The sequence below is a fragment of the Macaca thibetana genome, chromosome 4, assembly GCF_024542745.1.
Source record: "Macaca thibetana thibetana isolate TM-01 chromosome 4, ASM2454274v1, whole genome shotgun sequence".
In the NCBI taxonomy this organism is placed as follows: Eukaryota; Metazoa; Chordata; class Mammalia; order Primates; family Cercopithecidae; genus Macaca; species Macaca thibetana.
Window position 1 is genome coordinate 113,574,369 of NC_065581.1, and position 21,188 is coordinate 113,595,556.

The window sequence follows — 21,188 nt, forward strand, 5'->3', positions numbered from 1 at the left end:
GAGCCGCTGTGCCCACCTAGGCCCTATTTGAAACATTTTCTCTTTAAATTAATTCACTGAATGCCCACAACAATTCTAAACGGCAGATGTTACTATCATCCCTACTTGAGAAAAATGAGGCACTGAGAGATGAAATAATTTTCAAAGTCACACAACTAGTAAGGAGTGAAACTGGCATTTGAACCTAGACAGTCTAAGTCTGGGACTGGAACTCTTACTCTGTATGCTATAATAATTTCCAGTAGCAGAGTCCTGCATGCCAGGACAGGGACGGTCCCCACCTAACAACTAATGGCAGACATAAAACAGAAAATTCTGCCATGTTCATTGTCAAAGGTTCTTATAAACTACATCTGTGCTGCATGTCTTTGAATGGATCACAGTCAAGGATTCAAAGCCTCCCATGTAAACTCCCAGAAGCATATACAGAGATGAAGATGAGGGAAGCAATAACTATATACAAAGCCTATACCAACTTGGCTGGGAATGACTTCTAAACTATCATGTGACACAGTTTCCATTCTCTTGAAGCGCTGTTTGCATCTTTTGCCATTTTGCCCTGCCTCTCAAGCTAGTCACGAGGTCCCTGCATCCCGACCTGGGTCACTCACAGCTGTGCATTCCTCTCGTAGCCTTGTGCAAAGGAGACACTCCAGAGATGCTGCTGTATGATTTATGAATGTAACAACATGGGCCATATATGCTTTTCCAAGAGCTGGGCATCGAGCTGGCTCTGGAAGGAGGTGATGGGTGAGGATGTGCAGAGACGGGATGTGCAAAGCAGCCAAGTGTTGGAGAAGAGAGCCAGGCCAGGAGAGACGAAACACATGCGGGAGTGGTTAGCCTGAACGAAGCAGCTGTGCTGCAGTGTAAACAAAGAGAGGGTGGTTAGTGATGCAGGACCTCAGAGTCTATCCCAGGGAATTCAGAGATTATTCCAATGGCAATTTGAATCACTGGCTGATCATACAAAGGAAGAAGGAAGATGCTGTGGGCTTTGTTTGCTGACATAAGAGCTTCCAAGTCCCAGAGTTAGAATGATCAGAGAGAAGCCAAAAGTTGAGAAGCAACTTCCAGGAAGTAGAGAGACACCAAATAAGTCACACACAGGTTTTTTGTTTGTTTGTTAATTTTTCGAGACAGAGTCCTGCTCTGTCACCCAGGCTGGAGTGCAGTGGCATGATCTTGGCTCACTGCAACCTCCACCTCCCAGGTTCAAGTGATTCTCCTGTCTCAGCCTCCCAAGTAGCTGGGACTACAGGTGTGCACCACCACACCCGGCTACTTCTTGTATTTTTAGTAGAGACGGTGTTTCACTATGTTGGCCAGGCTGGTTTCGAACTCCTGACCTCAGGTGATCCTAACGCAGGAACAGTTCCCTGAGGTCTACAGATCAAGTCCAAGCTCCTTATCTTGGCATTTAAGGCCTTCTATGTTCTGACCTGGAACTTCAGCCATATGGACATCTCAACCCCCAAATGTCATTTGCTTTCATTCCTCTGCGCCTTTGCTCATTGCTAACGCCTGCCCTTGGATGGCCTTTCCACTGTTTTCTACACAGAGAAATCACCAACGCACTCACTCTGACAGTATAACTAATTAATTTCAGTTTGACTTAGTAGAAACTTCATAAGTTAAAAGAGACTGAAAGTGTGACAAAAGCAAATATTTACTTTCTCTTGGCCCAAATTTCAGGGTTGAAAGTATCCTCAATGGTTTGGAAGGCTCCATTCAAATTCTACTTACTGGGGAAACTCTGTATCTCCCTTAAAATTAGCATTTTTTCCCTCTGATATTTATTTACTACTTATTTACTTCAGCCTATTCATATTATACTTGTAGCATTTCTTTAAATTTGTCTTCTCTAGATCACAAATGCTTTTTTGAGGTCAAGGACAAGCCTTAGGAAAAATTCTTTTCTTTCCAGCATGCCATTAGTTTTCCACATAGCAGCTGCTCAGTGAATATTTATTGAGTCATTAGCCCATGATCATATTATTCTAATTAAAATAAGAGTCTTTTATCAAATGATAATTACATAGTTAATTATGAAGAAATATGGGAAAAGAGTTGTATTATTGATCTGAAGTAAAATAAGAGTATGAGAGTCTATTAAATTCCATCAGAAAAGAGTGACAGATACAGTAAATTATTTTAAACCATTATAGTCATTACCATTATTTATACAATGGGGTTAATTTTGAGTTTATAAACATAAAATACTTTCAGTACATAAACACAACAAACATTAAGTTGTGATGTGCAATTTCCGTCTTTATTTTACTCATACCTGAAGTTGTTAGGCCTTATATGGGGTGAGGTTAAAAATTCCTCACCCCATATAAACAGCGACTTCAGTTGGGATTGACAATGCCTAACCAGGCTTCCTCAAACTGCTCCCAGGCCTCGCAAAGGAAATGGGCCATGTCCCAGCTAGACAGGAACCTGGATCCACCCCTGGTCTCTTGTTCCTTCAAGCCTAGGCTGGAAGTGAATGAGGAAATAGAGTTCGGGTAGAATGTACAGTGGTTCAGTCATATTCTCTCCAATGGCTCCCCAAAACTTTTCCCAAGTCCTCAGTAAATATTTGGTGATTAACTGATTTTATCATCTGACATTTCTCCCAACATAATTGTTGAAAAAGAAAGTTGGCTGAGATTTACAACGACCTCTTCTCAGAAGGTGGGTGGTTGGACTTGGGAAGGAATGAGAACCATTCTATTGATAGAAGAGGCTCTTCCCCAGCCGACATAATGACGGAAATGGTGGTTTAGAAAAAATCTTAAAAATTGCTCAGAGATGATTACAGGCTGTCATTAAGAAATGAGGAAGGAAGGGCTTTCTTTTCGACTACAGGGTGTACAGCTCTACAGACAGAAATTATTATTTTATATTTAGGCCAATGGTAGTCTGTAGGCCTTTGAAATGTAAAAAGCAATAATAACTTAAGTATCTGGTTTGGCCTGCAAAGCATCAAGACAGATTACACAGGCCATATATAAGAACCAGGCTCTGTCCTTTATAACGTCTTGTATTTCAGTTTTCTGAAGTCACTGCTATATTCACTGTGTGCCTACTCTGTGTAGGACACCCGCCGTGGGGGATTTAGAGAGTATCAGGCCATGGAGATCTAACTGGGTTCATCATCCAGATGAGGGAGGACTATGGGGAAAGTGAACAATGCATGCGCTGGGTTGCAGAAGAACAACACAGCCCACAGGCCATTCAGGTGTTCACGGCAGGCAGGGATCTGTGAGCTGAAGCAGCTTCCCAAAAGCAGGAGTATAGAATTCCTGAAATCACACAGGCATGAAAATAACCATGATTCTACTCAACAAACCAAATAACTTGTTTGCAACATAAAATGTGCAAATGTTTGTTCCTGATTAGATCTTTGAGAGAGTGCGTGGGAAATCATCTCCAGTAAAGACATCCTACAGTAATTTTAACTCCTAATCCAGGGTTTCATTTTGCACCCTTCCTCTCACATCCTCCACACCTTTTGAAATAGCTGAAGCCCAGGAAGGGCGTGTTTTAGTGTGCTGAATGGCAGACTACTCATATACAAATACATGCATGCTTACTTTACTTGGAGACAGAACCATTAGAGAAGTATAGTTACATTTGATATTTGGAGGTGAAATCTATGAACCACTGAAATAAACCTTTGTGTTCCATTTCCTTACTCTAGTGAGGTGTGAAAAGTCTTCTTGAAGTAGTAGCAGCTTCTGTTTTGGCTTGACTGCTGTCAGTTCCTGAGCCCAGCACTGAGAAAGAGTAACCATGTTGGTGGGGCCAAGATTTGGTGCAGCGTATGCCCCTCGGGTGATGGGCGCACCAGGATCCCACAGATCTCCACTAAAGAACTTACTCATGTAACCAAATACCACCCATACCCCCAATAACTTATGGAAAAATAAAATTAAAAAAATATAAAAATTCCAAAATAAAATAAAATAAAAGAGCAGTTATGAATTTAAAGGACCTATCTCAAGTCACACTGTTGAGCATCCAGGAGACTCCCAACACCCTCAGTAATAAACACCAACAGAAGGTCACTAAAGGCAGGAACTAGCCATTGTCAGATTTCCTGAGTTCACTTTTGACATGGCACAGTAAAATGCTTATATTATTCAACACATGACCATTTTATATTTACCAATTCTATGGAGTGGGAAACAATTGCAACTATAAATTTTTATATCAAAAGAGAATATTATTCCAGAGAATACAGAACTAAAGCTCAAAGACCATATTACTTCTTCTTCTTCTTCTTTTTTTTTTTTTTTTGAGACAGAGTTTCGTTCTTGTTGCCCAGGCTGGAGTGCAATGGCACAGTCTTAGCTCACTGTAACCTCTGCCTCCTGGGTTCAAGCGATTCTCCTGCCTCAGCCTCCTGAGTAGCTGGCATTTCAGGCATGTACCACCATGTATGGCTAATCTTTTGTATTTACTAGAGACAGGGTTTCACCATGTTGGTCAGGCTGGTCTCAAACTCCTGACCTCAGGTGACCCATCCACCTCGGCCTTCCAAAGTGTTGGGATTACAGGCGTGAGCCACCATACCCAGCCAAAATCTGTTTTCTGATACTTAAAAGTAAAACCTTAAGAATCATCCATCTGTCCATCTCAGGATAAATTTGTTAAGTATTTATTCTATGCCAGGGCCTGGACTAATTGTTGAGACAAAAATATTTTTTTAACAAAGATTAACATATGGCTCCTGCCTTTAAAGAACTAACTGAAAATAAATACCATCCTAAGAGTCTCTTCACACTTAAGTTGTATTTAAATAACTTAAATATAAAAATACCAAAAGATTGAAAAATACTTAAAGGATTTCATGACCAGGTTGGAAATTAAAGTGTATTAAAAGGAGAGAGAATGAAATAAAAGGGAATTAGAACAGACCATTTCATTAGTCATAAGAAATGAACTTCCGATATGGATGGGTCTTGAAAATACTGAGTGAAAAAAGTCAAACAGAAAAGGATAAATATTAGATAATTCCACTCATACAAAATATCTAGTAAATTCCCAGAGGAAAATGGGCAAATTCATAGAGACAGAAAATAGATTAGAAGTTATTAAAGACAGGACGAGAGGAGAACAGAGTTACTGCTTATTGGTTACAGAATTTTCGTTTGGGGTGATAAAAAATTATAAAAATACTGGTGATGGTTGCATAACATTGTGAATATAATGCCACTGAATTGTACATTTAAAATGGTTAAAATAGCAAATTTTATGTTATATATATTTTACCACACCTTAAAAAGTAAATAATGTAATATACTAAAAACCATTGAATTGTACACTTTAAATGGTAAATTGTGTGAATTATATCTCAATACACTGTTTTTTAAAAAATCTTTTACATGTTAGCATAGTTTTTACTATGTTTTTACTTTGTTACTTTGCAAAGCTCTGGATATTGTTACAGAAATTTGTCAAATTTTTCAGGAGAGTATGAGATAAGAGAGAAAATGTTAGATTAAATGGTTGGGCTTGGTGGCTTATGCCTGTAATCCCAAAGAGAGAAGGCCTCTTTGGGAGTTCAAGGCAGGTGGGTCGTCTGAGGTCAGGAGTTCAACACTAGCCTGGCCAATATGGTGAAGCCCTGTCTCTACCAAAAATACAAAAATTAGCTGGGCATGGTGGAGCGTGCCTGTAATCCCAGCTACTCAGGAGGCTGAGGTATGAGAATCACTTGCACCCGGGAGGTGGAGGTTGCAGTGAGCCAAGATCACACCACTGCACTCCAGCCTAGGTGACAAAGTGAGACTTCATCTCAAAAAATAAAAAAATAAAAAAAAAAAAAAGAAAGAAAATGTAAGATTAAGAGTCTGGGACATGTAATTCCAGGCCTGCTTTGCCACTTCATTGGTTGTGGTGCCTGAAGTTCAATAATCAACTTCCCTGGGCTCTGTTTTCTCATCTGAGAAGCAAAGGATCAAAATCAGGTGATTAATTTTTTAAATACTGTGATTTGCACTTCTTACTGAATGCCTAGGTTTTACAAATAATCACTCGTCTTTTGGCAGTTTAGAACATAGAACAGCCTTGTCTCTTTAGGATACCTGGTTAAATGACAAATATACTACCTTGCAATGAATACTTATCAGGCTATTTTCAAAAGAGTTTCTTGGCTGGACTCTTCTTGAATATAGTGAGCCTGAAAAGTATGGCTGGAAACCACTGTCCAAACAAAACAGATGATAACATTTGTTTTTTACACCTCTTAAAAGTAGATTAGCTATAGATCAGAGCATGTCACTGCCTAAAAAAATGTGGTATATATTTGCTTGCAATACATATTTGTTGAAAGGCAACAACACTTGTGTTTACTCCCTAGGAAACTCTCAGGGCGTGGGGTCAGAGGAGAGCGTGGAGGGGCAGCAGGCCAGCTCCGACAGCCCTGGGAGTCTATGACTTCTGGGCTCAGACTTGCTTCCTCAGCTGGCACTGTGTTCCTCCCATGGGTTGATCATCGGCAAGACCAAAGAGCTCCCTTCTAGTAAGTACCATTAAGGAGTCCAAGGTCCAGACAGAAAAGAATGAGGTCAGGTATTTCCAAAGTATTTCATTCTAATGAAAATTTATTTCAGAAAAAGGCCATAATAACCCTTTGAACTAAGTTAACAAGAAAGCTACATTTTTGTCACTAGTTCTATTGTTGCCTCAAAACAATAGTAACAAAACAGAAAATAAAAAGAATTACTGGGAAAAACCAGAAATTAAGTACTCTCCCCATCTCCCATTCCAGACATAATAAAGTGATGTGATTTAGACTAAAATTTGCCAAAAGCCAGTACACCCTTTTTATCCCACTAGGCAAACACAAATACCGCAGAACAAGAATTCCATCTTAAAATAACAGCTCTGGAAAAAAAGAAAGTAGTAATAATCTTCTACTATGTGACTACTGAAGTCTGATAGGAAAGGAAAATAGACCTCCCACAAGTAAAATTAGTCACAATTTATGATAACCTGAGAAGAAAAACAGATTCTGGATTTGTCAATTCCATTTGAAGGTGGAGAAAAGCTTATAAGCCCATGATCACCCTCTGAACCCTTTACAAAGGGCCACACAGCCACATCCAGGTGTCAAACATACCCTGAATTGGAATTCCATCTTGGCTCGGTGGGATAAGAAGTTTTGACTCAGCCCTTCGAGGAGAACTTCGATTCCTCCATCCTCTGACCAGAGCCCCCACCATGGCTGCTGGCAGCATGCTCCCCGGGTCGCCGTGGTCCTGCCTTGGTGGGTGGGGGGGCCCGGTCAGGCTGTCACCACAGGAGAATCATGTTCTTGCAGGTGCTACACCCAAGCCTGACAGGTCTGGGCAGTTCCTCCCACCCTCATCTCCCGCCCACATTCTCATCCTTCTTGTGTTGTCAGACCTCCCTCGGGAGGCTCAGGGAAAGAAAGCTTGGGAGGTGAGACAAGAGAAAAACAGACAACAGCAAAAATAAAAATGAAGAATAGGAATAAAGTCAATCAACTGAAAAGAATGGCCAATATTATAAAAGCACAGTCTCCTTTATATGAGGGATCATTTTTGATGCTTCTTTTTTTACTTAAAGTCTAATTTTTCAACAAGCAAAAATGACCATGTGTGGGAGGGCTGAGGCGGGGTATGTAACTGCATACCTATTTCTCTTTTCTCAGACTATGTTCCTTGCTAAATTGGAAGAGCTTTCAGGCAATTGTTTTGCAAAGAGAACCATCTTCTACATAAACAGAATTTGTTTACAATATAAGAAAAGTATTTCTAATGTTTGGAGTGTTCACAGAATTACACTGGCATTTGAGAATGAGGAAAGTTGGTTAAGAGATTTAATAGAAATCCCAATCAAGTACATCACAAAGACTTTAAAAAGATGAATCGAATCCAATGACCTAGTTAGCTCTCCTACGGAGCCCAGGTAGAGGTGCCTCATCCTGACCAGCTGGTGCCTGTGCTGCGCTCATATACGACGCTGCTCACATGTGCCCCCTACTGGTCAGGTGCCAGGGGCACACTGGGCAGTGACCAATGACTGCAGTAAAGCAGGGGGAGGAGCAAGTAGCTCTAGAAAGTTCTAGACTCCCTTGTCATTCAGCCTAGGTGGTAGAAGTTGAGATTGAATTAGCTGTAGGCCGCCTGAGAGGTTTTGGTATTGTTTACTGTTGTTATGACTTTTATGGGTTATACAGATGGAATGATCCATGCCTGATTTCACTCTTTTTCTCCCCTTCCCTAGTTACATCTTATTTAATTTAATAAGATCAAGATAGTTTCTGCAGGAGGTGGGCAAATTCCCCGAATCACCTAAAACTGATCACATTTAAATAAAACTACAATTTACCAAAGAGTATTTCAAGGATACACACCTTACATACTCATTTTGTTGACATTTACCTTATTATTTTGACCTTTCCAAAATTCAGAAAACCTTTGGTATCACTGTGATCAGAGGCAAAGTCAAAATGCAGGATGGGATTTTAAAATGGTAGAAGAGTAGGAAGCTATTGGCTCTATTCTCTCCATACTCCAATCTCAGGGCGGGATTCCTGCCGCACCATCTCGGAGGGGCAGCCCTTGATGAGAGGCATGTGTCCTGGGCCTCCTTGTGGGGTGCTTCTCCTTCCTCACTGGAGTGGGATTCCTTTTCCACGGGCAGCTCCTTCTGCCACAGAGGGCTGAGCTGGGCTCTGATAGGTTCCGGGGAGAGCTGCTCAGGGACAAAGCCACCTACTCTCTAGGGAAAAGGGCAAAGAGGCCTTCAAAATCTCTGTTCCTGTCACACCCAGAGTCAATAAGACAGGCTGAAGCTGTCTTCTGCTGGGGTCAGGCCCTGTGGGAGTGGGGTGGCATCAGGGAAGAGAGCAGGGGAGCCCAGTGCTCAAGTGTGGGGTTTGGTCTTGTCTTGGAAGATGGGGTTAAGGAGAGATCTTGAGGAATGACCCAGTGTCACTCACTGGAGACAGGATCAGGAGGCGGGAACACAGCTGTGCATTCACCTGGAACCATCTCTTTGGAACTTCGTGTTCCACGGTAGGAGACTGCGTGGGCTGAGAATTGGGAGTGGTAGGGAGTTGAAGAGAGCCTCTATCAAGACAAGCAGAAGGCAACTTTGACCCCATCCTTAGGGTGAGGTGGCAGGGAAAACGCAGCAATGCTGAACGCACACACGTGCTTCCTTAACCGGACCTGCTGCGGGTGAACCACGCCTTTCCCGGAGATGCAAAGGGAAGCAGCTCAACAGTGTGCTCATGAAGTCATTTCCCCCAGAAACCTGTCTGATTATAAGATACACCCCCTGCCCGCGCCATGAAAAGGGACACACTGAGAAAAGAAACACATCTAAAGGACGCAGTATTGAGGCTATCAAAAATCTACTAACACCCTCCAAATGGCGCTCTTCTTGGAGGCCTCGATCATTACTGCTGCCACAGATCGAAAAATCCCCATCCCTCATGGGCCAATCAGAAGTCCAAGGGGAGACACAGGTAGGCCAGAACCGTTTCGGAAGCACAGCAAACTGCCCAAATTCAGACACTGAGACCCCTGCACAGCTGCTGCCATCAGCCACCAGACAGGATATGGAGGTATGTGAGAAAGTAGGTGGATGGAGCTGGTTGAAATTTCAAATACAATTCCCCAACCCCACACCTGAATTTCCCACCTAGGGGAACCTCCTTTGTGCATTCGTCATTCCCTGAACAGCCAATCACAGTACTTTTCGCACTCTGTTGAGATGATTTACTTGTTAGAGTTTGTCTCATGCAATTATCTATCCCCAAGCCTCAGGGGGCACTTAAGGGGATGCAGATTCCCAGGACTCGCTCTGAAATGGCTGTTCTATGAGGTCTAAGATAGTGCCAGGGAGCCTGCACTTTCTAAAACTTTCCACATTTGCTCACATTGTCAGCCTGGATCTGATCCAAGGATAGTATGAAGATGCCAATTTACTAGCCTGAGGGCTTCTGAAAGTCATGGATCACAGCCTTCTTTGTGCCCAGTATAGCGTATGTACCCAGCACATAGATTGCTGGGTGAAGACAGTCCCGGAGGCCAGGGACATCTACCCGTGGTCTCCACCCGAGGACGCTGCCTGATACTTTTATCCTTCCATGAAACCCACTGCTTGCCACTGCCCCTGCCACCACCCTGGCTGCAGGTGCCATACCATAGGATCGCCTCATCTTACCTCCACCCCAGGCCCCCTCAATATTCCCATATTTCACTCGCCTGTGATGCTCTGGCCCAGAATACGATTTGTCCAAGCAACAGTTTCCTGCCTCTTCCGCCCCACCAAGAACGGCTCCATCTTTCCTTCAGAAGTCCTATGCCCTGGATACTAGCGCAGAGCGGTCCGTGCGTCAACTCAGGGTTCAAGTTGAACAGCATCATTGAACACTCTGTCATCCTTAGTTTGCCAGTTATAGCAGGTGGGTGCACAGTGTCCAAGGTTTTCCCCAACAGGAAGCTGAGCGATGACCGTGACTGCAGTGGGAACGTGGTCAGGAAGAGGAAGAAGGGTAATGTCCTGTCTGGGAGGTCAGCGCCACCCTTCCACACACACACGTGCTTCCTTCACCGGACCTGCTGTGGGTGAACCACACCTTCCCCTGAGATGCAAAGGGAAGCAGCTCAACACTGAGCCCATGAAGTCATTTCCCTCCCAAACCTGTCTTATTGTAATATACAACCCCTCTCCTCTCATGAAGAGGGACACACTGAGAAAGGAAACACATCTAGAAAACCAGAATCATCCTGAAGGCTGTTTAAAGGCCAGCATGGCTCACAACAAACTTTCATTCATGGGTGTTTGTTGCTAATGTCCTATCGTGACAAATTGACAACTATCCTCTAAATTTCATAAACATAAATACTGTCCCCATCTGCCCTCTACAGAGGATGAGGCTGAATTGGGCCATGTGTTTCTCTGGAGTCTCTTAGGGCCTAATGTGGTTCTGAGCACACAGAACGCATGCTAATTGAAGTAATGTGTGTCAAGCTGTGATGATGTTGTTGTCAACTGTTAAGATGCGCACAAAGCCATCAGCATTAAGTACGCTATCCAACTCTGTAGCAAATACTTGACCTCCTACTATAATGTCAGGGAGGAGTCATGGGGTGAGGGTGGGGCTGTGTGTGGCATGTTTCAACCTCACTCCTGATGTTCTCTCCATCTGGGTGGTCCTCCAGGAGCTCCTGGTCTCTCTTTAACCCCCAAATGCCTCTCTTGGGGGCAGGACTCAGGAATTAGACTGGCATGCATAGGAAGGGAAAACTGGGCAGGCATGATCGGCTGCACTCCTGCTTTCAGGGCACAGAGCTGCCCACCAGTAGCACCCGCTTTGCCTCCCCCTTGCAGGTGCAACGTCTGCTCCTGTGTGTGAAGGGCTGCTCAGGTCCGCCTGTCGCCTAGCAAGATTCTGATTCTGAGTTCGGTACTAACTAAGATACCTACAGGCCCAGACATGAGACATAATCTCCAATGTCAGCTTATTAGCAATAAAGGTGAGAATTTCTAGTCTTCCTCTGTCTTCCCGCTTGGTTTCAAATTCTCAAATTGGGCAGAACCTGGCTGGGTGACGAGGGTCTTCACTGCCTTTTCCCCAAGCCTCCATGTCTGGTGGACTGGCTCAGGGACATGGCACTTGAGAAACAAAATGATCCTCAGAGATGGTGGCTTCTGACAGATGTGGCACGGTGGGTGTGGGCCCACTGGTTTCTCATGTGGCCACTCGCAGCACGGTGTTTTGTGCCACAGTTCGCTTCTGCAGTCTTGCAGGTGGCCTTTATCGTGGCCTGGTAAGCAGCTTTAGTGCACTTTTTACTGTGGCAGCTGACTCAGCTGCTGACAACTTTGCCACAGGTGGTGGCTCTTTCTGGAGTGTCGTTGGGCCTGCCAGCACGAGGTCCGGACATGCAGGCTCAGGCCTCACCATGCACAGAAGCTGCATGGCTTCAGCAAGGTGGTCTTAGCCTAACTGTGGGGGAAGGGGGGACTTAGGGAGCAGGCATCAGGCTTGCTGCTCACCAGATGTACTGAGGCAGAGTCAACTGTAGGAAAAGCAGAGTCTTTATGTTAATAGGTTTTTTTAGCATCAAGGGTGGAGCCATATTGCAAAGCAGCATGCTCTGTGCACACTATAGAATGGGGTTTAGCTTTAAAGGACCACTGCCTGGCCCATTCAGCCGTACTTCATCAGCTGCTGCAAATTCCGTTCTGTACTCAAGGCCAAAAAGAAACTGAGGATCGGCAAAGTTTGGGTTCAGGAAGCTCATTCACAGGTTTCAAGGTCTCCCTGAACTACAGGGCCTCAAGTTGGCTCTGGATTGCTGGGTTCTCTCAGACACCACCGGGACTCTGCTCCAGGCTGCATTTAGGGAAGGATAGCTGTGCAAAGCTAACGACTCCAGGGGATGGGGAAAAAAGGTTTTCTAAATTTGGAGGATGCAGAACCATCTGTGTATATAGAATTCTCAATACAAAGAACATGGAGGAAATTCTACAACTCTTTTTTAAAGACGGGAAATAAAAAAAAGATGATCCACTATTATCCTTTCTTTTTTCTTTTTCTTTTTCTTTTTTTTGTTGAGATGGAGTCACCCTCTGTCACCAGGCAGTGGCATGATCTTGGCTCACTGCCACCTCTGCCTCCTGGGTCCAAGTGATTCCTCTGTCTCAGTTTCCCAAGCAGCTGGGACTACAGGTGCACACCACCATGCCCAGCTACTTTTTGTATTTTCAGTAGAGACGAGTTTTCACCATGTTGGTCAGGATGGTGTCGATCTCTTGACCTCGTGATCCACCCGCCTCAGCCTCCCAAGGTGCTGGGATTACAGGCATGAGCCACCACACCCGGCCTGTTATCCTTTCTTTTCTCAAAGTGATAACCACTACCCAGGCTGAACTGTTCTGAACTGGATGTTGCACAGAATTCACCTGAGCGCTCGCTAACTCCCATGCTGTCTGTACGGCCCTCAGCATTGCGGGGGCCATGTATATGAGAAAAGCAGTGGAAACACCAATGCATGTATGGTTTCTGCTAAAATAAGTTAATCCACAAAAATGCATTTGTAAATTCATATAGAATTTGGACTCTATATGAGCATTACTGCCTAGAGATGTTCATTACTTCCCAAGGGCACCTCGTCTCTGTCTGTCCTAATGGTGGGAAAATGTGCTCAAACTTGCCCATCTAAGGCAACTTTCCCATGATTCTCAGCGTGTCCTCCTCCAGCTGTAGCCCTCTTCTTCCTTCAAGTGTAAAAGCTACAAATGGGTTATCTATCTGTACTCACTGTCTTCATCTCTTCCCCAGCTCATGCCAATCTAGTCTCTTTCCTGCTTCACCACACACCCCCCCAACCAAAACAGTTCTCTGTAATATGATGCTGCTTAACCCAACTGGTATTTTATGTTTCTTCTGCATGTAACTTCTTGGAAGCATCTGATACTTCTGGCCACTGTTTTCATGTTAAGCACTGTCCTCCCTTGGGGACCATGGCCCCTTAGAATCCTGGTTTTCCTCCTCCCTGTACCAACATCCCTCTTCAATCTCCTTTGCAGGATCAGCCAATGATGCATTTATATTTTCAGCCCAAACTTCTGAGCACCAGACCAGTATATCCAAGTGACTATTTGATAGCTGAGCTTTGAGATTTCACAGGAAACTGAAATGTAATATACCCAAAATGAAACACAACTTCCCTCCCAAACTGGGCCTTCTTCCAAGGAATGTCACTATCATTTGTGGGGTTCTGCCAACCAGAAATGTCAGAGCCATCCTCTCCACCTTTTTTTCCATCACTCCACACATTCAAATCATTACCACCTCTAGTCAATTTCTTTACTTCTTAATTCACTTGCATGTCACTTCCTTTTCTCCATCTCTACCGTGGTCATCTTCCATCTGTACTAGTATAACATTCTACTAAATATTCTCTGGAGGGGAGCAGAACTATAGTGCCATGATCATTCAAATGGCAGACCTGATGTCACCCTATCCTTACCCCATCAGCTGAAAACTCTTTCATGCCTTTTCATTTCTTCTAGGATAAGGATCACAACCTGTATGTAACCTGGCCTCCAGCACTCACATGTTCCCATCCTGGCCCCCTTGCTGACCTTATTGGCCTTCTCTCCCACACCATGCCAGATGCGTCACTCATCTCTAAGTTCCTCCAGAGCTCACTGTCTCTCTACATCGCTTTTCTGCCGCCACCTCAGTTCCTGCTCACCTGTCAGATCTCAGCATGGTGATCACCACCTCATGACAATGCCTACCTGTATTTTTTTTTTCCTTTATGGCATTTATAATTTACAATGAATATCTGGCTTATAGCCATCTCTCCTACTGGTCTAGTTTAGTATATTGATGGGGTGGTGGGGAAAGCGCATGTGTTTTTTGCCCGCATCAAATTCCCACAGCCTGAAACAGCACCTGGCACAGAGTACATACTTAACGAATGCTTGCTGAATGACTGAATGAACAACTATATGGCCCTGAGAACTTTGGTATAATTAGTGTGGGTGATATTTCTATCACAGCTGTTGTAATTTATAAAAGTATGCCATTGCTTATAATTAGGTAAAGAAGCAAGCCTGTAATTATGAACTCATTCCCATGGGAAAACATGATCTGCTTTATGATAACTACTTTATTTTATGGATTCTTCAAAGAGAACACTTTGGTGAAAAGTGAGCTGCTTGTATTTCTCCCTTACTTACATTTAATATTCACATCTTCTCTGCCCTGAGAAATGCTATATTGCTGAACATAGCCATGAAGTTTGACAAATTTAACAAATAACTAAGTATCTCTTTGTAGCTTAATACTTATTATATGATTACAACCTAGGTTGAATTATATTAAAAACTGTTATTAAGAACAGAGCCACCTAGAAAAGTCAAGGCAATGGAGCTTTCTCATGCCAAACCTTTAAAATCCTACAAACATGATTTCTGTATTTATTTTCTCCTCTATATCAAAGCAAGGCAAGGCTACCTTAAGTCGTTATGGCAGTTTAACTCACACACACAATTTAATAAGAGTTTAAAATTTTGATTTTATAGAAAATTGCTCATTAATATTGTTGGTTTTTTCAGAGATTACTTATTTTCTCAGCAATGAAAGGAAATGAATTAAGGCTGATTTCTAGTTTATAATTAATTGATACTCAGAGATTTCATGTTTTAAAACTGTAATATCAGTGATAACTTAATATGATAAAAACCCAGGTTTTCTAATCATATTTAAGAATCACCTAGAAATATTTTGTCTTTCATTCACATATTCATCTGCTCATGATTGGTTAGAACCAGTTCCTAAGAACACCTGAAGATTTGGCCATTGGAAATAACCAACTTTAGGAAAGGCTTTGTTATTTGTAATTCAACCCTGAAATGTGAACCCTATAAAATTTTAGATAGAACTCTACATTAGACTGGTGCAGAACCTTAAGCCACAGAGTGTGCCAGCATTTCTTTCTCTATTTTAAAGGGTACATGGATTAATTACAAGGTGCCGACTGACCTGGATTAGTCTTTATCCCTGCCTGCACAAAATTAATTCCTACCATTTACATCAATTAGATTAGGTCAAGATGGGTAATTCAGGCTGAACCTAATATAAAAACTCCTATTTACTAGGGCATCTGAAGTTAACACAGATCTATTGAAACCGTTCCTGTTTATATATTAATGGCATAAGGAGTTAGATTTCTCCCTGCTCACTTTGTAGAGTTATGAAAGCTATTCAGGCACTGCTTAAATTTAGGTATTCATTGGGAATAGTTTTAAAACACTCAGCTATGGTGGAGGGGCCTGGGTGGGAAAGGAGAGATGTTGATCAAGTGGTCCGAAGTTTCAGTGGGAGAGGAGGAACAGGCTCTGGTGATCCATTACACAGCATGGTGACTGCAGTTAATGATAATGTATCGTAGATTTCAAAAGAGCTAAAAGAGTGGATTTTAAATGTTCTGACCACAAAGAACAGCCTGATTTGATCATTCCACAATGTGTATATATGCATCAAACCATCACATTGTATCCCATATATACAATTATTATCAATTAAAATAACACTAAAAAACACTTTGCTACAAAAAGTGAGGGAACACATTGACCTTTTTTTGCTGCATTTTGTCTTTATGCATTATATAATATTTGTACTGACTTATTTATTTATTTTAGAGATAGGGTCTCACTCTGTCACCCAGGCTGGAGTACACTGGCATAATTACAGGTCACTGTAACCCTGAACTCCCAGGCTCAAGTGATCCTCCCTCCTCAATCTCCCAAGTAGCTGGGACTACAGGTGTGCACCACCGTGTCCAGCTAATTTAAACTGTTTTTTTTTTCTTTTTTAGAGACGGGATCTCGCTATATTGCCCAGGCTGGGCCTTGAGTGATCCTCTTGCCTCAACTTCCCAAAGCACTGACAGCATTCTACATGAGGGGTATGTATCAGGTGTGTGAACATAAGTGGGTCTCCTGAGTCTTGTGTCTGCATGTGTCAGGTAGGGACCTATATCATGAAGATGTCCCTAGAAGGGATGACATATGAATTAAGTCTAGAAGAACAAACAGGCATAAATAGGAGTCAGCCAGCCTGGAGTCATGGGATGGGGTGAGAAGCCAGCATAGGCTTTTAAGGAGAGGGAGTGCCATGTGCAAAGACCCATGGTGCCTATCCAGTGGAAGTGCAAGCAATGCAGTAGGGTAGAAATTGGTGTGTGTATGTGTGTGTGTGTGTGTGTGTGTGTGTGTGTGTATAGGGGAAGAAACAAGAGACAAGACTGTAGAGGTAAGTAGGCACCAGACCACATAGGGTCTTATATATCCAGTAAAGAGTTTGGACTGAATGTTTTAAATGGAGGAGTACCATAATCAATCATATCTGCATTTTGAAAAGACAACTCTCAATGAAGTTGGAAAACAGACCAGAGGAAGAAATAATGCAAGCATGGACACCTGCTAAGGAAGAGGCGGTGGCAGCCTGGATAAAAGCACTTGCAGGGAGAATGCCTATAGTTTGAGAACTCATTGGATGGGGCTGGGAGAAGGAGGAAGGAGGGAAAGGCTGAAGCTTGTGGTTAAGGCACCTGGGGGCTGGCGTTGCCATTGAGTCTCAGGGTATGCATAGAAGAACGGGAGAGAGTTGGTTATGGGGTGGTGGGTGATTCCGGAAAATAATGAGTTCTCCATTTTTAGATATGTAGGCTGTCACTAAGTATTTGTTCTCATTATAATTAATTCCATGACGACATTTTTGAACGTGAATTATGTTAGTGCCTTTGAGTTGCACCAGCTCCACCTTCAGGGTAGAACCTGTCTCTTTCATCTCCGTTTCTCACAGCTTCTAGCACTGCAGTTGCTCAGTAAGTTCTTGTCTCGTGACACCATTGGGATAAATTGCCAGGAAGGAAGAGATACAGCAGGTTCAAAGGGTAAGACTGTCATCATTCTTATTATATACTGTCAGGTTTTCTCCAGAAGGATTACGTAGTTTACACTATTAACAGTAATGCATGAATATAACCTGTTTCCCCACAATCTGTCCCTTGTTGATTTTTGGCTTCTGTTTATTTGATAGGTGTAAAATGTTTCCATTTTAAAATGTATTTAAGTTGAGTGTTATTTTCAGATTTGGTTCTATATGTTTTCCTTCGTGTGAAATAGCCGGTTTTATCCTTGGACCACTTATCCAATTAGAATCTGATATTGTGCTCACATTTATATAAATTATTGTGTGTGCACATGAATTAAGTCTCTAATTTTTGCTGTGCATATTTTCCCATTTTGTTGCTTTCTTACGTTTTAGTTTTAAAAGGTTTTAAACTTCATATCAATACATATGTCCATCTTTGCCCTTTTCAATTTTCTCTTCCTTCAAAAAAGATTTCTTCTTTACAGCTGAAACTGTGCTACTGCAAATCTATAATTCTTTAGTTTATTGGGAGTTCACTGTGATATATATTATATGGCTTGTGGTCTGAACCTTGAATATTTTTTCTTTTGAATTATATCTTGTATTAGTAACTATTTTTACTCGCTTTTTACTTGTTTCATCTATTTTTATAGGTATTTAATGATAACTGCAATAAATGTTTATACAGTTTCTTTTTTGCTACTTAATTTCATCTTCTTAGATTTAAATAATCCTCACGCTTTTTCCCCCACTAGGAAAAATAATTTTTATCGGTCAGGTGTGGTGGCTTATGCCTGTAATCCCAGCACTTTGGGAAGCCGAGGCAGGTGGATCACTTGAGGTCAGGAGTTTTGAGACCAGCCTGGCCAACATGGCGAAATCTCATCTCTACCAAAAATACAGAAATTAGCCAATCACACCTCTGCACTCCAGCCTGGGCGACAGAAGGAGACTCTGTCTCAAAAACAAAAACAAAAATAAGTTTTATCATTAAAGACAAGAGGCCAAAATAAAACTATCTTAGGAAGGGGATAAAAGACCCTCTAAATATAATTGAAAGACAAGGTTGTAGGGAGGATCTCCCTTTGCCCAGCTTTCTCCACTAATCCAGAAAGTGTGAGAGAAAAAGCAAGAATGGATGAGCATGTGTGAGGAATGCACAGGAGACAGCGCATACAGCTGAGGGCACGCATTTTGGTGTACAAAAGATCTGGGTGTGAGTCCTGGTTCTGCCACTTATGAGCTGTGTGTCTTCAGGTAAACTTCTCAATCATGCAAGTTTGCCCATCTGCAGATTAATAAATGGTGTGAACAGAGAGGGGACTAAAGGGGGAAGGAAGACTAATCAGCAGCTCTTATTATAGGTGATACAGGAGAAATGATCATGTTCATGCAAAGAACTTGCCCTACACTGTCTGCTGGCATATGGTGAGCTCCCAAAATGCTGCCTGTGGTTATTAAATATTTCTTGGCTAGGCCACTACATCAATCCATACCAAAGTTTTGAATGTATTACTACATTTTCAAATAGCAAGCAGTTTGCAATTTGTGTGTGCCTTTTTACAGAAATGTTTGAGGTGGCCGGGCATTGTGGCTCACACCTGCAATCCCAGCACTTTGGGAGGCTGAAGCAGGCAGATTATTTGAGGTCAGGAGTTCAAAACCAGCCTGGCCAACATGGCAAAACCCATCTCTACTAAAAATACAAAAATTAGACAGGCGTGGTGGTAGGTGCCTGTAATCCCAGCTACTCAGGAGGCTGAGGCAGGACAATCTCTTGAATCCAGGAGATGGAGGTTGCAGTGAGCTGAAATCATGCCACTGTACTCCATCCTGAGTGACAGAGCAAGACTCCATGGCAAAAAAAAAAAAAAAAAAAAAAAAGAAAAGAAAAGAAAAGAAAGAAATGTTAGAGGTGTAATCTGGCATTAAGGAACTTGAAATAAAAGTGAAACTCAGGTGCCATAAATGTAGGTCTATAATAACTGATAACAATGCTTTGAACCTGGCCAGCTCTCTACTCTTCATTTAGGTGGATATAGTTCTTAGAAGAGTTTATATCACTTCCTGATTGCAGGTTAATTCTCAGAAAGAGAAGAGAGCTTGGACTCTGAGGTCATTCTTTGTCATTAACAGTAAAGAGCAATTATCCAAATTCCTTAAGAGATGAAAAGTTCTGCCTAACTGAACTTTCTGTTAACTTTAGGGTTAACAATAAAAACCTTTTTCAACGCTTGTTAATTTTTTTTTCCTAAACTGGGTCATGCACATCCCTGCCTTGATAGGTAAAGACGGTATACAAACTATAATTTAACCTTCCCCGATGATTCAGATTGTTGCCTGCCTCAGGGTCGAATCTATAACAGGGAGCAGACTAGGAAGAAGGTGGAGGAGCTAGGATTAATAAACACGGATAGGCTGATGCACATTCAAAGATTCTTTTTTTCCTTAAATAAATTCCTCATGTCTTTGTGTGTGTGGTGTGTGGTGGAGTGGGAGGTCAGGCTCTCCTCTACAAATTGAGCTTAGAAAAAAACAGTTCATAGGCTGAGCGCGGTGGCACACACCCATAATTGCAGCACTTTGGGAGGCCAAGTTGGGTGGAATGCTTGAGCCCAGGAGTTTGAGACCAGCCTGCAGCAACATAGTAAGAGCTTACCTCTACAAAAAATACAAAAAAATTTAGCCAGGTATGGTGGCTCACGCCTGTAGTCCTAGCTACTTGGGAGGCTGAGATGGAAGAATCACCTAAGCCAAGGAGGTTGAGGTTGCAGTGAGTCATGATTGTGCCACTGCACTCCAGCCTGGGTCACAGAGTAAGGCCCTGAGAAAAGAGAAGAGAGAGGGGAGGGGAGGGGAGGTGAGGGGAGAGAAGGAGAGGGGAGGGGGGGGGGGGAGGGGAGAGGAGAGGAGAAGGAAAGAAAGGAAGAGAGAGAGAGAAAGACAGGAAGGAAGGAAGGAAGGAAGGAAGGAAGGAAGGAAGGAAGGAAGGAAGGAAGGAAGGAAGGAAGGAAGGAAGGAAGGGAGAAAAGAAAAGAAAGAGTTCATTAAGGGTTTTGGCTTTCCTGAGTTGTACTTGACTACAAGTGTACACAATGCTGTAGAATCTGGTGAGCTGAAAAGTGTTCTTGAATATATTTAAGGATTCAAAAGCAAGCATTGCCTATAGACAGGCAGAAGAAAATGAACTTTGTCTACCAGGATCTTCAGCTAAACACCTAGGGATCCTTCCACGTCTGGCTTGGGGGCTGAGTTAGCTATGGCTCTGCAGAGGTCACAGATTACACGGAATATTTTAAAGTAACGCAGTACTAGAGAGATGTGTATTTGCTTGAAGACAGAAAAATCTTTTACTAGAAGGAAGCTTACCTTAAAAGTTTTTTTTGGAACTTGTAGGCATGATGATTTGCCCTTTTAGAGAAGATGCTAAAGGTTAATTTTCTATGGCATAAGAACTGCAGATACATGCCAAAATTCTATTCCCAGACCTAAATTATATAATCAGAAATAGGGCATCCAAACTGAACATCAAATAGTCTTGCTTTCCAGCCGACTATGAAAAAAATCAGTTTCAATGTTTGAAGTAGTATTTGTTTATATAATGCAACCAACCATGACTGCCAAACACAGTAATTAAATGCTTTTACAAGTGAGAAATCTTGCCAGAATATGCAATTTGAAGGGGGAAATAAGCAGAGAGTTGATATGCAGTAGAAAATGCTGAATTATTTATTTCATTCTGCTCAGAAGTAGA

General features: G+C 42.4%; 1 protein-coding gene across 9 annotated transcripts in view; it reads right to left on the minus strand.

Annotated features, from left to right (window-relative positions):
* PLEKHG1 (pleckstrin homology and RhoGEF domain containing G1) overlaps positions 1–21,188 on the minus strand; it is a 245,182-nt gene that overhangs the window by 149,849 nt on the left and 74,145 nt on the right. For 3 of the 9 annotated variants that reach the window (XM_050786237.1, XM_050786236.1, XM_050786235.1), the window contains exon 1: positions 10,239–16,322. The exons of the other annotated variants lie outside the window; for them this stretch is intronic. In XM_050786237.1, coding sequence (XP_050642194.1) covers positions 10,239–10,317 — 79 coding nt within the window. In that variant the 5' untranslated portion in view covers positions 10,318–16,322. Of the gene's footprint in view, positions 1–10,238; positions 16,323–21,188 lie in introns of those variants that run through there. 9 annotated transcript variants of the gene reach the window in all.